Genomic DNA, 14,441 nt, shown 5'->3' with positions numbered 1-14,441 from the left:
CCTCCATGCAAAAACTGTTCTGTAATGCTATGTCAAATATAACTTAGTGTATTAGAATTTCATGTTTACATGTCTTAATTAAAAAAAAAAAAAAAAAAGGAGCCCTGGCTGGTGTAGCTCAGTGGATTGAGCACAGGCTGCGAACCAAAAATGTTGCAGGTTCGATTTCCAGTCAGGGCACATGCCTAGGTTGTAGGCCATGATCCCCAGCAACTGCACATTGATGTTTCTCTCTCTCTCTCTCTCTCTCTCTCTCTCTCTCTCTCTCTCTCTCTCTCTCTCTCTCTCTCTCTCCCTCCCTTCCCTCTCTAAAAATGAATGAATAAAATCTTAAAATAAATAAATAAATAAAAGAATGTAGCAGCATAAGAAATTACCAGGCAAGTTTATAGTATTTAACTCTCATAAAAAGGTCATCAGGTTCCAAAATTCTTGTATCTATATTGTAATATTTAAGAAACAGTCTAATTTCTGACTCCTTACAAGTACTTTCATTCTTCCTTTATATTTTCTTAAATTTAAGTCATTCTAAAATATTCATCAGGATAAAAACTAACAGCTTTTAATTTATTTAATATGATTCACATTCCAACTTTCTTTTATGTTAATAGATAAATATGCTTTTATCTTTTTCAGATAAATTAAAAAAAAACTCAAATTAAAAGAGTTTACCTTTAGTTACCAGTATTCACTTTAGCATTTACTGAAATAGCAGCCTTTTGCCATGTTCTTCATTCTACGTAACTCCTTGAGTCACGTGAGGACTTAGAGACCCTTAAAAACAAGAAGCCTTCAAGTAATCTAAGAAGCCCAATAATCATAAACAAATGGTTCTATGTCATATTGGGAAATTTCTGAAAAAACACATATTCCATCATTCTGGATATATAAAAAGGCACAATACCCTCTAACTTCCTCTCTTTGGTTTATTTGTCAGAGAAATCCCTTACCTGAGTGGCTTACTCTCTGGGCCCACATCAGTAAAGCCCATCTCCTCCAGTTTGTAGCGCCTGTACAGTTCGTAGTGCCTAGAGTGGGTCTGTTCTCGCAGGTCCTCCATATTTGTGCAAATGAGCATTTCCCGGAGCTTCACAAAGTCACAGTGGTTTTCATTCTCCACTAGCCAGAAAAATAAGAAACAGCAACACAAGTTTTTAATTTCTGACACACAATTAGTATTTGTTGAATGAATGAGTAAATGAAAATATTTGAAATAACAAACAGTTAAATGATAACTCTGCTTAAGAGCTACGATTATTCTATACATGTAACCAAGGAAGACTCTTGTATAATACATACCGAATTATAGGCAACATTAATTATCAGGCTGGAAGACTTGCTTTAAATTTAGTAGCAAATGGATAAACAAAAAAATGTGAAAGAAATGCACTGTATAATGTTACTATGTTCTCCAGTTATTTCACTAATACAATGTTAGAAGTTCATAAACCACATTCAGGATACTTAACATAGTGCTGAAAATATATCTAACATTGTTTCACTTCAAAGTAAAACTTCAAAGTAATAAATTCCGCATACTCAAGAGTCCCATCTGTGTATACTATAACTATCAAGTTCTTTTTACACAATGCCACATTTACAATCCTGTGTTAGACAGTTAGTGAATAAACTTACATGGTCCTCCTACATTTATGGTGACTAGAAGAGTACAGATGAATATATTACTGTTTAAGCACAGTTATTTTTAAATATTTTATACATTAAAATGTTAAACTTTTTAATATTTTTCATGTATTATGAAATTTGTCAATTTAAAAAGCAGCATTGTGAAACTGGTATTACCAAGGGCAATCCATTCCCCATTCATTACCATAACAAGTGAATGAACCACAGAGTATTAATTACTTACTCACTATAATGCTAAATAAATCCTAACATTTTTTTAGTTGGTTGACTGGTTTATTTTAGAAATAATTGCCAATATTTTGTAGTAAAAATATATAAATTTATACAATGGTTTATTGTACCCTAGAATTACCTAGTAATTAGTTTATGTATCATGTTTAAACACTACTATTTACACTCAAATTTTATTCAAAATGCCTGATCAATTTGTTCCACCTTCTAAATGTCTTGGTACACCTGAGCAGGTAATGGGGAGGTTCTGCCTGGTCTCTACAGACTTGATTAAATTGAACATGGCCAATTTTTCTGACAATGAATCATAATAAAAAATAACCATCACTTCAAAGAATGCATTGACTGCAACTTTGAGACTACAAAATAGTTCTAGTCATTGTTTATCTCATTTACCTTGTACTATACCCCAAGGGTACTGGCGAGCTTTGACCATCTTATTTCCAATTTTTACCTCATCCATACTTCCTACAACAGCAAATGGCAACTGTCCCTAGAAAGAAACCACAATATAACAGAGGAAATTAATTAAATAGCAAATTTATTAAAATCAAATGATCTGCTCTGCCTCAGATTTTCAAACTTGACAGTGAATATGTGCCAATTCTACTACAAGAGTCATTTTCAGACCCTATAAAGAAAAAATTTATTGAATATCCTCCCAACAAAAAGCATTATGCTATAGAAATAAAACCTAGAAAAAAAATTCCAGACTTCCAGTCAAGATGGAAGTGCAGGTAAATATGCTGTGCCTCCTTGCAAAACCAAAAGAAGGACAACAACAAATTTGAAAACCAAAAGCCAACCAGAACTGCCAGAAAATCAAACGGTATGGAAGCCTGACAACTAAGTAGTTAAAAAAGAAACACTCATCCAGACCGGTAGGAGGGGCAGAGACAGGCAGCTGGGGCAGAGAGGACTCACAGCAAGGCAGTGGCTATAGGACTTGGGTGGGCAAGTCAGCAGCTGGCAGACTGGGCAGTTCCATATTTGTGGGCAGATAAACTGGGAGGAAAAATTGGGGAGAAAGACAGACCATCAAACTGAACCAAGAATTCCAGAGCAGGGAAAGAAAGCCTCAAAATCTGATTGAAAAATCCTGTAGGGGTTGCAGCGGCAGCAGAAACTCCTAGCCTCACAAGAATTTGTTGAAAAGACCCAGAGGGTCCTAGAATGTACACAAACCTACCCACCCAGGAATCAGCACCAGGAGGGCCCAATTTGCCTGGGGGATGTGGGAGAAGTGACTGAAAGTGGGACGGTAGCTGAACAAGTAAGTGCATTGTTCCCTCTAAGACCCTTCCCCCACATACAGTGCCACAAAGCAGTGATGTGCATTGACCCCCACTGGCGAATATGGAGGGCTCCACCCCTGACTACATAACAGGTGCATGAGACAAAAAAAAATACAGCTCAAATGAAAGAACAGGTCAAAGCTCCAGAAAAAAAAATACAACTAAACAATGAAGAGATAGCCAATCTATCAGATGCAGAGTTCAAAACACTGGCCATAAGGATGCTCACAGAATTGACTATGAGTTGCAAAACAGAGGACAAAGTGAAGGCTATGAAAAGTGAAATGAAGCAAAATGTACAAGGAATCAACAATGACAGGAAGGAAACTGGGACTCAAATCAATGGTTAGGACCAGAAAGAAGAAATAAATAGTCAACTGGAACAGAATGAAGAAACAAGAATTCAGAAAATTGAGGAGAGGCTTAGGAACCTCTGGGACAACTTCAAATGTTCCAACATCTGAACCACAGGGGTGCCAGAAGGAAAAGAACAAGAGCAAGAAATTGAAAACTTAATGAAGGAGAACTTCCCCAATCTGGCAAAGGAAATAGACTTTCAGGAAGTCCAGGAAGCTCAGAGTCCCAAAGAAGCACACATCAAAGCACATCATAATTACTTTACCCAAGATTAAAGATAAGGAGAGAATCTTAAATGCAACAACAGAAAAGGAGACTGTTACCTACAAAGGAGTTCCTATAAGACTGCCAGCTGATTTCTTTAAAGAAACCTTATAGGCAAGAAGGGGCTGGAAAGAAGTATTCAAAGTCATGAAAGTCAAAGACCGACATCCAAGATTACCCAGCAAAGCTATCATTTAGAATGGAAGGGCAGATAAAGTGCTTCCCAGATAAGGCTGAGTTAAAGGAGTTCATCATCCCCAAGCCCTTATTATATGAAATGTTAAAAAGACTTATCTAAGAAAAAGAAGATCAAATATATGAACAGTAAAATGGCAACAAACTCACAACTAACAACAATGGAACCTAAAACAAACAAACAAACAAACAAACAAACAAACCAAACAACTAGAACAGGAACAGAATCAGAGAAATGGAGATTACATGGAGGGTTATCAGTGGGATTAGGGTTGGGGGGATGGGAGAAAAATTACAGGGAATAAGTAGCATAAATGGTAAGTAGAAAATAGACAAGTGGAGGTTAAGAATAGTACAGAAAATGTAGAAGCCAAAGAACTTATATATACCCATGGACATGAACTAAGGGGGGGTGATGCAGGTCGGAGGGGGGTGTGCAGTGCAGAGGGCAATAAAGGGAGGAAAATTGGACAACTGTAATAGCATAATCAATAAAATATATTTTTAAAAATTCCAGTATAAGTAATATAGGTATTATTTCCCTCAAAATTATCTCTGGCATAAAAGACAAAGATAATCGTGAAGAAATACAAGCCCCCCCACCCACACACAGAGTCCAAAAAGTATGTAGTCATCTAATATGAAAAATGGAGATATTTACTGAAGAAGATAGAAGATACAAGAAACATTAGACAATGACACCTCAGTTCCCTTCAGAATAGGGACCTAGAGACCTCACATAGTTCTCCCAACTGCCATCAGCTGCCCCGTTGTATTTTCCTGAATCACACTGATGGCCTCAAATTTCTTCCTTTTCAAAGGTGATTTTAGTTCTCGGAAAAGGTAGAAGCCACAGGTTGCCAAATCTGGGCTGTAGAGGTGCTGAGTCACCTGGGTGATTTCATATTTTACTAAAACTGCACAAGATGTGATGAATGAGCAGGCATATTGTTGTGATGAAGCTGCCTATCACCAGTTGCCAATAGCTGCAGCATTCTGAATCATCTGAACAGTTTTCATGGAGGAATGTTCAAGCTTAACAGAAAAGCTGATGTAGATTCATTGTTCTACTTGCTCAGTTATTTTGAATGCAACAACCACACAGTACACATGCTCATCGAATGAGTATCTACCTCCCCCACTGACTAGTAAGTGAAGTTGTCATTGTCCACACATGTGTATTCCAGTCCACTCTCTTGGGTTCCCAGGTTATACTAATGTCGCAGAAACTGTTCTCATTATATTAACAATGGTTGAACTTTTTCCAAACAAACTCATATATATGTAATGCCTGCTTGAGTGTGGTTGCTACAGTAATAATACAGGCATAATTAATTTATATTTTTAATTTAAATGTTTTACCTAAAATGTCATAATGGTGTGCTTTAGCATGATATTGTTATGTTACAGAATTACATGCTAAAGATTTTGTAATTAAAAAAGGGGCATAGCCCTGGTTGGTGAGACTCAGTGAATTGAGTGCCAGCCTGTGAACCAAGGGGTCGCAGGTTTGATTTCCAGTCGAGGCACATGTGTGGGTTTTGGGAGAGGTCCCCAGTAGGGCACACAAAAGAGGCAGCCACACACTGATATTTCCCTCCTTCTCTTCTCTCTAAAAATAAAATCTTTAAAAGAACAAAAGGGGGGTGTTACTTGTGCCTGACCACAGTATGTACGTGTGTGTAAATATATAAATATATATACACTACATATAACACATATATGCAACTAGATTATGTATATATCTATATTTAGTTTGTACACAGACATGATACTAATATAAAATAATATTTAAGTCCCAAACTAATGCTAAATATAATAAATGTTACAGAAATTTAGAGAAATGAAAGATCACTGTTAGCAGGAAGATACAACCCAGACTAAAGATGAATCAAGCAGAGAGGAAGAACTAGCTTAGTAAGGAGAAAATTTTGAAAAAACATACCTTGATTCAGAGTCAATGAGAAAACTGTCTGGAGTTGAGGATTAATATAAGGGAAAAGTCTAATGTAAAAAATATTAAGTATTGTGTTTAGTATTAACAAGTGACATTATTAGTCTCTTAACTGTGCCCTTCTGAAACATATTCCAGATGGACACAGAAACAAAATTAGATATAAAGACAATATGACACATAAGAATTAAGATTACTTATACTTGTAATTACGTTAATCAGATTTTTATATATCTAGTTTAAGTACCCTAAAATAAATGGGAGTATGAAAAGTCAAAAAAGGGAAAAAAGAGATATGGAATGACTAGTTACTGAATGTCAACATGCTAAGCAGTGCACAAAAGTTTTAGCCTCTGGCCCTGGCTGGTGTGGATTGACTGCCAGCCTGTGAGCCAAAAGGTGACTGGTTCAATTCCAATCAGAGCACATGCCTGGGTTGTGGGGCTGGTCCCTGGTTGGGGACACGAGAGAGGCAATATATTGATGTTTCTCTCACACCTCAATGTTCCTCTCCCTCTCTTTCTCCCTCTCTCTAAAAAAATGAATAAAAATTTTAAAATATTTATAAAAATTTGTATCTTTTCAATAACTCTTAAGATAGGTATTATTAACCCAATTTTGTGGGTGACTTAGCAAGATTAGAGGACAGTCATAACTTTCAAAAGAATATGGTTAAATCTGTTTCTAAAACCCACAATCCTTCAAAATATAACAAGATATTTAACAAATGTGGTAGCCTGAAGAAATTAACACAAAGAACTTAGTCACCTTCAGTAGCAGTAAACTAAAAGTTCTATGAAAATTTAGTATGTACACATGACACTGTAAGGGAGAATGAATTTAAATAACAGATTAGAAAGATCTCCTTAAAGATTTTAAGATTCTATAGCATCCAAAGAAGGCCATAAAGTCTTCTCCTGTTTATAAAGAATAGAAAAGTATCTTTAAGGCAATGAAGTGTGGTTCCACAAAAGGAGTACTGCAGTATAACAATGTATCGCTATTCATTCATTCATTCATTCATTCATTTATAGAGGGGAAGGAAGGGAGAAAGAGAGGGAGAGAAACATCTATTGGTTGCCTTCCATATATGCCCCGACCAGGAAGGAACCACAACCTAGACATGTGCCCTGACCAGGAACTGAACCAGTGATCTTTCAGTTTGCTGGACAATGCCCAACCAACTGAGCCACACCTACATGAAAGTAGGGAGGAAAGAAAGTATTTTCTTATTTTTCTTTTTCTAACTTGAGAAAACAGAACATTTTCCTATACTGGACTTTTTGAAAATTTACCTTTAGTTTTTTTGGAAGGCCTCAGTTAAAATATATTAGCAACAATGTTATCTACAAATTACTTATTTTCTACATGTACAACAATTAATATTGTTAGGAGCTCACATTCATTGAAGCATTGATTTTAGCAACAGTTTCATCATCTGTTGGGAACTGGTATATCTGGACACCATTGCTGACCAGTTCACTCATGAGCTTGATCTTAAACTTCTGTAATTCAGTTTTAGAAATTGCGTCTGCTTTGCCAATCACTGGTATAATGTTCACCTATTAAGAATAAAGAAAAACAAAATTACATAATTGAAGATGTATTTTTTTCATCCTGCAGTTTCTGCATTAAAAACCACTAAATCTCTGACAAATTTCCTTAACCTAGATCACAGGATGGGCAAACTACAGTCTAGCTCATGTAAGTAAATATTTATATAAATGAAGATTAATATAAATAAAGATTTATTTATATAAATAAAGATTATGTGGAACACAGCTAGGCCTATTCATTTACATGTTGTCTATGGCCACTTTCACAATATGATAGCAGATATGAGTATTCCATCAGAGATCATGTGGCCTGAGAAGCCTAGAGTTGTTTATTAATTGGCCCTTTTAAGAAAAACCTTGCCAACTGTTGACCTAGATAATCATTAGCTGTCATTCTTACCACATACCCCACACAGTCACTCCTACAGATGCTGGTCCTGCATAATCATTCCTACAGATGCTGGCCTTACAATAAGTGCTTTTAAAAACTACAGCTTTTTAAGTTCCAGCCGAAATGGAGGTATAGATAGAATGCTTCACCTCCTCACACAACCAAAAGAAGGAAAAACCAATTTAAAAACGAACAACAACCAGAACTGTCAGAAAATCAAACTGTATGGAAGTCCAACAACCAAAGAGTTAAAGGAGAAATATTCATCCAGACTGGTAGGAAGGGTGGAGACAGGAAGCTGGGGCAGAGAGGACATGTGGCAAGGCAGTGACTGGCAGACTGGGTGCTCCCACATTTGCGCATGGATAATGGAGGAACAGCAGGGCACAAGACAGATAGTGGAATTCAGGGTCCCAGTGCAGGGAAAATAAAGCCACAGAACCTCTGGCTGTAAAAATCTATGGAGGTTGTTGTAGTGGAAGAAATGGTCAGTCTCTTGAAAGCAGGGTGAGAGCTGAGCAAGTGCATTGTTCCCTCTTGGACCCCTCCTCCAAATACAGCACAACAACATACCAAAGTGGGTTGCCCTGCCCTGATGAATTCTCAAGGCTCTGCCCCGTAACACTTAACCAGTGCCCCGAGACAAAAAGGCACAAATGAAAAAACAGATCAAAGCTCCAGAAAAAGAGCTAAGCAACTAGAAGATAGCCAACCTATCAGATACAGAGTTCAAAACACTGGTAACTAAGATGCTCACAGAAATGGTTGAGTATGGCAGCAAAATGAAGAAGTGAAGGCTATGCAAAGTAAAATAAAGAAAAAAATACAGGGAACCAACAGTGAAGGGAAGGAAACCAGGACTCAAATCAACAGTCTGGAGCAAAAGGGAGAAATAAACATTCAACCAAACAGAATGAAGAAACACGAATTCAAAAAAACTGAGGAGAATCTTATGAACTTCTGGGACAACTTTAAATGTTCCAACACCCGAATCACAGGGGTGCCAGAAGGAGAAGAGGAAGCACGACAAAATGAAAACTTATTTGAAAAAATAATGAAAGAAGACTTCCCTAATTTGGCAAAGGAAATAGACATATAAGTCCAGGAAGCTCAGAGTCCCAAAGAAGTTGGAACAAGGAAGCACACACCAAGGCACATCATAATTACATTACTCAAGATTAAAGATAAGAAGAGAATCTTAAAAGCAGCAAGAGAAAAGCAAGTTACCTACAAAGGAGTTCCCATAAGACTATCAGCTGATTTCTCAAAAGAGACCTTACAGGGGAGAAGGGGCTGTAAAGAAACATTTAAAGTCATAAAAGTCAAGGACCTACATCCAAGACTACTCTATCCAGCAAAGCTATCATTTAGAATGGAAGGAGAGATTAAGTGCTTCCCAGATAAAGTCAAGTTAAAGGAGTTCATCATCACCAAGGCCTTATTTTATGAAATGTTAAAGGGATTTATCTAAGAAATAGAAGATCAAAACTATGAACAATAAAATCACAATAAACTCAATTACCAACAACTGAACCTGAAAAAAAAAAAAAACAACAACCCAAACAAACTAAGCAAATAACTAGAACAGGAACAGAATCACAGAAATGGAGATCATATGGAGGGTTATCAGTAGGTGTAGGTGGGGACCAGAGTGGGGGTAAAGGTACAGGGAATAAGAAGCACAAATGGCAGGTACAAAATAGACATACGGAGGTTAAGAACAGTACAGGAAATGGAGAAGCCAAAGAACTTATATGTATGACCTATGGACATGAAATAAGATGGAGGAATGCGGAAGGGAATGGGCAGGTGGAGGTGGATAAAGGAGAGAAAAAAGAATAGGACAGCTGTAATAGCATAATTAATAAAACATACTTAAAGTAAATTAAAAGTACACCTTTTATAATATTAATCTTTCATCTGATTTTTGGTTTAGAAATCTCACATTTTCTTCTCTCAAGGTCTTGTAAAATCCTGTCATAGACAAATAAGTAAAATGTCATTGAAAGTGCTTGCTTAATTTACTAACTTAATTTCTTAGTAATTTAAGCACTAAGTAATTACGATGATTGATCCCTCACAAAACTATGAAACAGGTTAAGTTTCTTCTTCTGCTTCATTTTAGCAGGTCCCCTTTCACCAAAGAATCTACACAATCTGTGCCCCACTGTCATGACTCCTGCCTAGGTGTCAAAGGAAGGAAATTTTACGACCAACTGATATTTGTGGATGGTCTCCTCTCAGAGAGGAAAATTGAGGTCATGAAGGCTAATTAACTCGAAAAGCTAATTCTCTAAGATTAATGTCTCCATAAAAGACTGATGCCTACACAAACTTAGGGGTTTGTAGGTTTTGGTTTTGGTTATTTATTTATTTAGTTTGTTTTTAGAGAAGATTTCAGGCTAACTAGTTATATGTGTCAACAGAGTAAGATATCAATACAATTCTCAGGGTGAAAGTGAAAAGTAAAAATCATAATTCCCATTCTTAAATTTCTCTTTTCAACTTCACACTGATTCATTGGTATATTTGGATTTATTAGTCTTAATATGCTCCAAAGAAAGTAAAGATTTTTCTAACTACCCATGAAAACTTGACAGAAAACTTTTCTAAAATTATAGGTATCCAGCTTTCATGGTAAATTTGTCAGAGTATGGTACATAAAAAGTTATGCCAAGTTCAAAATCATGTACTTGAATATTCAGTAAATTATGCCAAGTTAAAAACTTATAATTGTGTCCACAATAAACAGCAGAAAGCAGGCTGCAGTGTAAGTGCCTAACATTAAGCTTTTTGATTGTAATAAAAGTGCCTGATATTAAGCTTTTGATTGCCAAGGTATCCATTTTAAAGACATCAAGCTTGCATAAATGTATCCCCAGGTATATGACAAAGCTACTAGCAAAACAACCAGGTAAGGAGCCAGGCTGCCCCACCCATGAAGTTCCCCTTTTAGAAAGCTGGAGCAATCTAAAAAATGCATCTCTCTTCCTGTGTTCCAACTCCCACTCTTATGTTTTATATTTGCAAACAAAGAGTAAATTTAGAACAAACTCACATTAACCAGAGGGGAGGAGGGTGGGGATAATGGGGGGGCAGGTTTTAGGAACATGTATAAAGGACACAGGGACAAAGACAAAGAGCAGTAGGGGGGAAATGGAGACAACTGTACTTGAACAATAAAAAAAAATAAGATTGGAGAAAAAAAGTCAATCCGTAAAACCCTAGACACCCCATCCTTGAACACTAATAAACACAGAGCCCCAGGTTCATACTCCCTCCCTCCCTTTCTCCTCCTGTCCTCCCTGTAGGTCCTTGGGTATGTTGTGTACCCTCCAGGATCTACAAGTGACAAATCTTGTTCTTCAAAGTTTTCTGATGGTTTTCTGTTGAAGTGTAACCTGAGATCATAATAAGAACCACAAGGGTTGGTCCAGCCATGACATCAACCCTGGTGGTGGCAGCAGCAGCGGGGAGCGATATCTGTGGGGTTCACAATATGAGTAAATACATTTGGAAGAATACCTCAGGCATTCCTGACCAAAAGCATCACTACCTATAGGCTGGAGGACACAACATAACTCCTTAGTTTTATTTTAGACATGAGGAGACTGAGGCTGAGAGGGCTAAAGAACTTATCCAAGAACATATAGCTATTAAGTGACAGAGTTAATATTTAAAACCAGCCTTTACTAACACCAAATGCTATGATATTTATACAAACTATATCATATTACTTCTGTCTTGCTAAGATAAAGTTACACATTCGTACTTTTATGTTCCATTAATAAATATTAAACTTCCATATAATCAGACTGAACAATGAAAATAACTGGCTAAATGGTTAGAAAATCTATCAAATGAACAGGCTATCATATAAGCTTCATCAAGTTACTGCTAAAACCAGGGACTATGACTAGTAAAAAGTAAATAAATCTATGTACCAAGACTTCCCTAGCAGGTCCTCTTGCTTTCCACAGTGATGTCCATATAGAAAGTAGTAATGGCCAGAATGCCCTTGCTTTCTGAATACTATCTCATAAAATTATTAGCCAGGATAATGAAAGCTGAATTTCTCATACTCTCAGAAGTTACAGAAAACCTGTGTATTTTTTTAGTATAAGACAGCAGCCTTCAACCACCTTTTAGACAAAAATCCACAGAGTTCATTTGGAGAGAATATTTTTATAGCTCCCTGAATTTATATATATCTCCTTGGATTATAAATTTAAAAATAGGTTTTCTTGGTATGGTTCACATTAAAATATAATTTGCAATGATGTGATAAAACATTAGATATTAATCTTTGTCAATGAACTTCTCACTTAAGAGTATCATAAAGGAAAATTATTGTCAAATAAATTCCACATTTAAAAAATGTAAATGGCCTTTTCACCATGTGAGGACACAGTGAGAATTCTGCAATCAGGAAGATGGCCCTTACACAACCATGCTGGCACCCTGATCTTGAACTTCCAGTCTCCAAAACTAAATTCCACCAGGACTCTGGACTCTAGTATTTTTACTGTATAGAGAGGAACAGACAGTCCTAGTTGTACTCTGTCCATCTACATGCTGGCCATTATAAAATACCAGTGGTATAAAGATTCTAAAAAGAAGTTTCCAAGTATTATTAACCAAATGTGAAGAAAGGGATTTTCTGTCCTGCGTGTGTGTACACCCGTTTTTCCGCTCTCTCAATTCTTTTTAATATGATAAGGCCTTAGAAGTTATGTCATCAAAAGTAAACAATTTTAGCAAGAGCAAAATTAGTGTTTGTGGATGTATTTGCAAGCCAAGGAGAGGGGCCTCAGAAGAAACCAAACCTACTCACACCTTGATTTTAGACTTCTAGCTTCCAGAACTGTGAGAAAATTAATTTGTTATTTAAGCCTCTCAGTGTGTAGTATTTTGTTATAGCAAAATAGAGCTCTAGCAAACAAACTAATACCCTATGTGCCCCAGCAATTTTGCTCCTAGGTATATAGCCAAGAGAACTAAAAACATGTGACCATGCAGAATTATTTATGATAGCCAAAACCCCAAATGCCCATTAACTGTTGAATAAAATATGAAATACCCATAAAATGGAGTATTCTTCAGTAATTAATTAAAAGGAATGTAGTGCTGATAGATTTTTTAAGAATATGTAAATGAATCCCCATATTCTGACATGCAATTTAATCATTAAAAAAGAACTAAAATTTTGTATTAATGTTTTTTCTTTGCATCTCATCTTTTAAACTGAATTTCTCTGGAAAATAACCTAAGACTAAAACTTATCAAACGTTTTAAAAATGCACAAAATAAATGTTATACATATATTATCATAAAGATACTTTAATAATTCAAAATAAATATTAAAGCAAGATAAGTTGATTCCTTTTCCAAACCCACCTTGCTGTCAAGGCTCTTCATGGTTAAGAGATCAAGTGTCTTCAGAGAGTGGCCTGTTGGTGAGATGAGGTAGAGGCACACATGGATACGAGAATCATGGTAGTTAAAGAGAGAACGCTTAATCTTCAGTTCTTCTTGGAGATAGGCCTCAAACTGAGCATCTATGTAATCAACTATTGGTTGGTAGCTAAAAATAATAATTATTTAAATATTGAATACAACATATTCATGCTACCTTAATAAGATATTTATATAACTCTGAAGTTTGAGATCTATATTTTCATCAACTAATAAACACAGTATCTATGCTGAACAGATAACTTTAAGTAATAAAACAAATTGTGCAAAATATGCATGTACAGAGGTAGTACTTCAAAACTATCAGGATAACCCATGTTTTAAACTGTTTTATAGAAGTGATATTGAATTTACATTGCTTCATTCTCACATTCATTCACATAACGGATCCCTTACTAACAAGGCTCCCACATTTAACTGCATTTCTGATTTGATACTTTCATTTGATACATGCCTTTCCTCCTTGATATGTTACTGATTTTTATGCCATACAAATCTAATGCAAGAAGCAAGAAGTTATGGAATTTGACTTAAATATCTTTTAAGTTATTGATACTCATGCCTTTTCTCAGTTAAATAATATTCTATGTCCATAGTAATTTGCCCTAGGTTTCAGTTTCCAGGGCATAGCAACAAAGAGAGAACAGATCCTGGCCAGTTCTTTGAGTTGAAGAGATATATATAGCAGTTCAAGGAGGCCAAAGCAACTAGAATTTATAGATAAGAACACTGGAAAAAAGAAGCTGCACCAACAGAACGTACTGGAGATCTAGAAAGGGATCCCCTTCTGGCTTTGGTGAAGCACTGATGTGCACATGTACATGTATGTGAGGAAAGTACCCAAGATGCTGGACTTCTCCTATATTCTAACAACAGTGTTGGTTACAAAGCTATACATTTGTCAAAATTAATTGAATTATACACTTTAAAAAATTGGTGCATTTTAATGTAAATTAGACATCAATAAAACATTTAAAAAGAAAAGCAAAAGAACTGAAAAGACACATAAATGTCATTATTTATAATTATACTAGTATATACATAGAAAATCTACACAATATTAAAGACGAATTGTT

The 14,441-nt window shown here is 35.9% G+C and overlaps 1 protein-coding gene across 7 annotated transcripts in view; it reads right to left on the bottom strand.

Annotated features, from left to right (window-relative positions):
• Nucleotides 1-14,441, bottom strand: part of SEPTIN10 (septin 10) — an 83,883-nt gene that overhangs the window by 21,174 nt on the left and 48,268 nt on the right. For 6 of the 7 annotated variants that reach the window (XM_045835200.1, XM_045835201.1, XM_045835195.1 and 3 more), the window contains 4 exons: nt 13,288-13,474; nt 7,344-7,505; nt 2,275-2,371; nt 951-1,119 (listed from right to left, as the gene is read on the bottom strand). In XM_045835200.1, the coding sequence (XP_045691156.1) occupies nt 951-1,119; nt 2,275-2,371; nt 7,344-7,505; nt 13,288-13,474 (615 nt within the window). The remainder of the gene's footprint in view (nt 1-950; nt 1,120-2,274; nt 2,372-7,343; nt 7,506-13,287; nt 13,475-14,441) is intronic. The other variant, XM_045835199.1, reaches the window with a different exon arrangement.

The sequence above is a fragment of the Phyllostomus hastatus genome, unplaced genomic scaffold (genome assembly GCF_019186645.2).
Source record: "Phyllostomus hastatus isolate PE091 unplaced genomic scaffold, TTU_PhHast_1.1 phas_contig_2, whole genome shotgun sequence".
Lineage (NCBI taxonomy): Eukaryota > Metazoa > Chordata > Mammalia > Chiroptera > Phyllostomidae > Phyllostomus > Phyllostomus hastatus.
The sequence above is the reverse complement of the archived record's forward strand: the minus strand, read 5'-3'. Positions and strand labels throughout refer to the sequence as shown.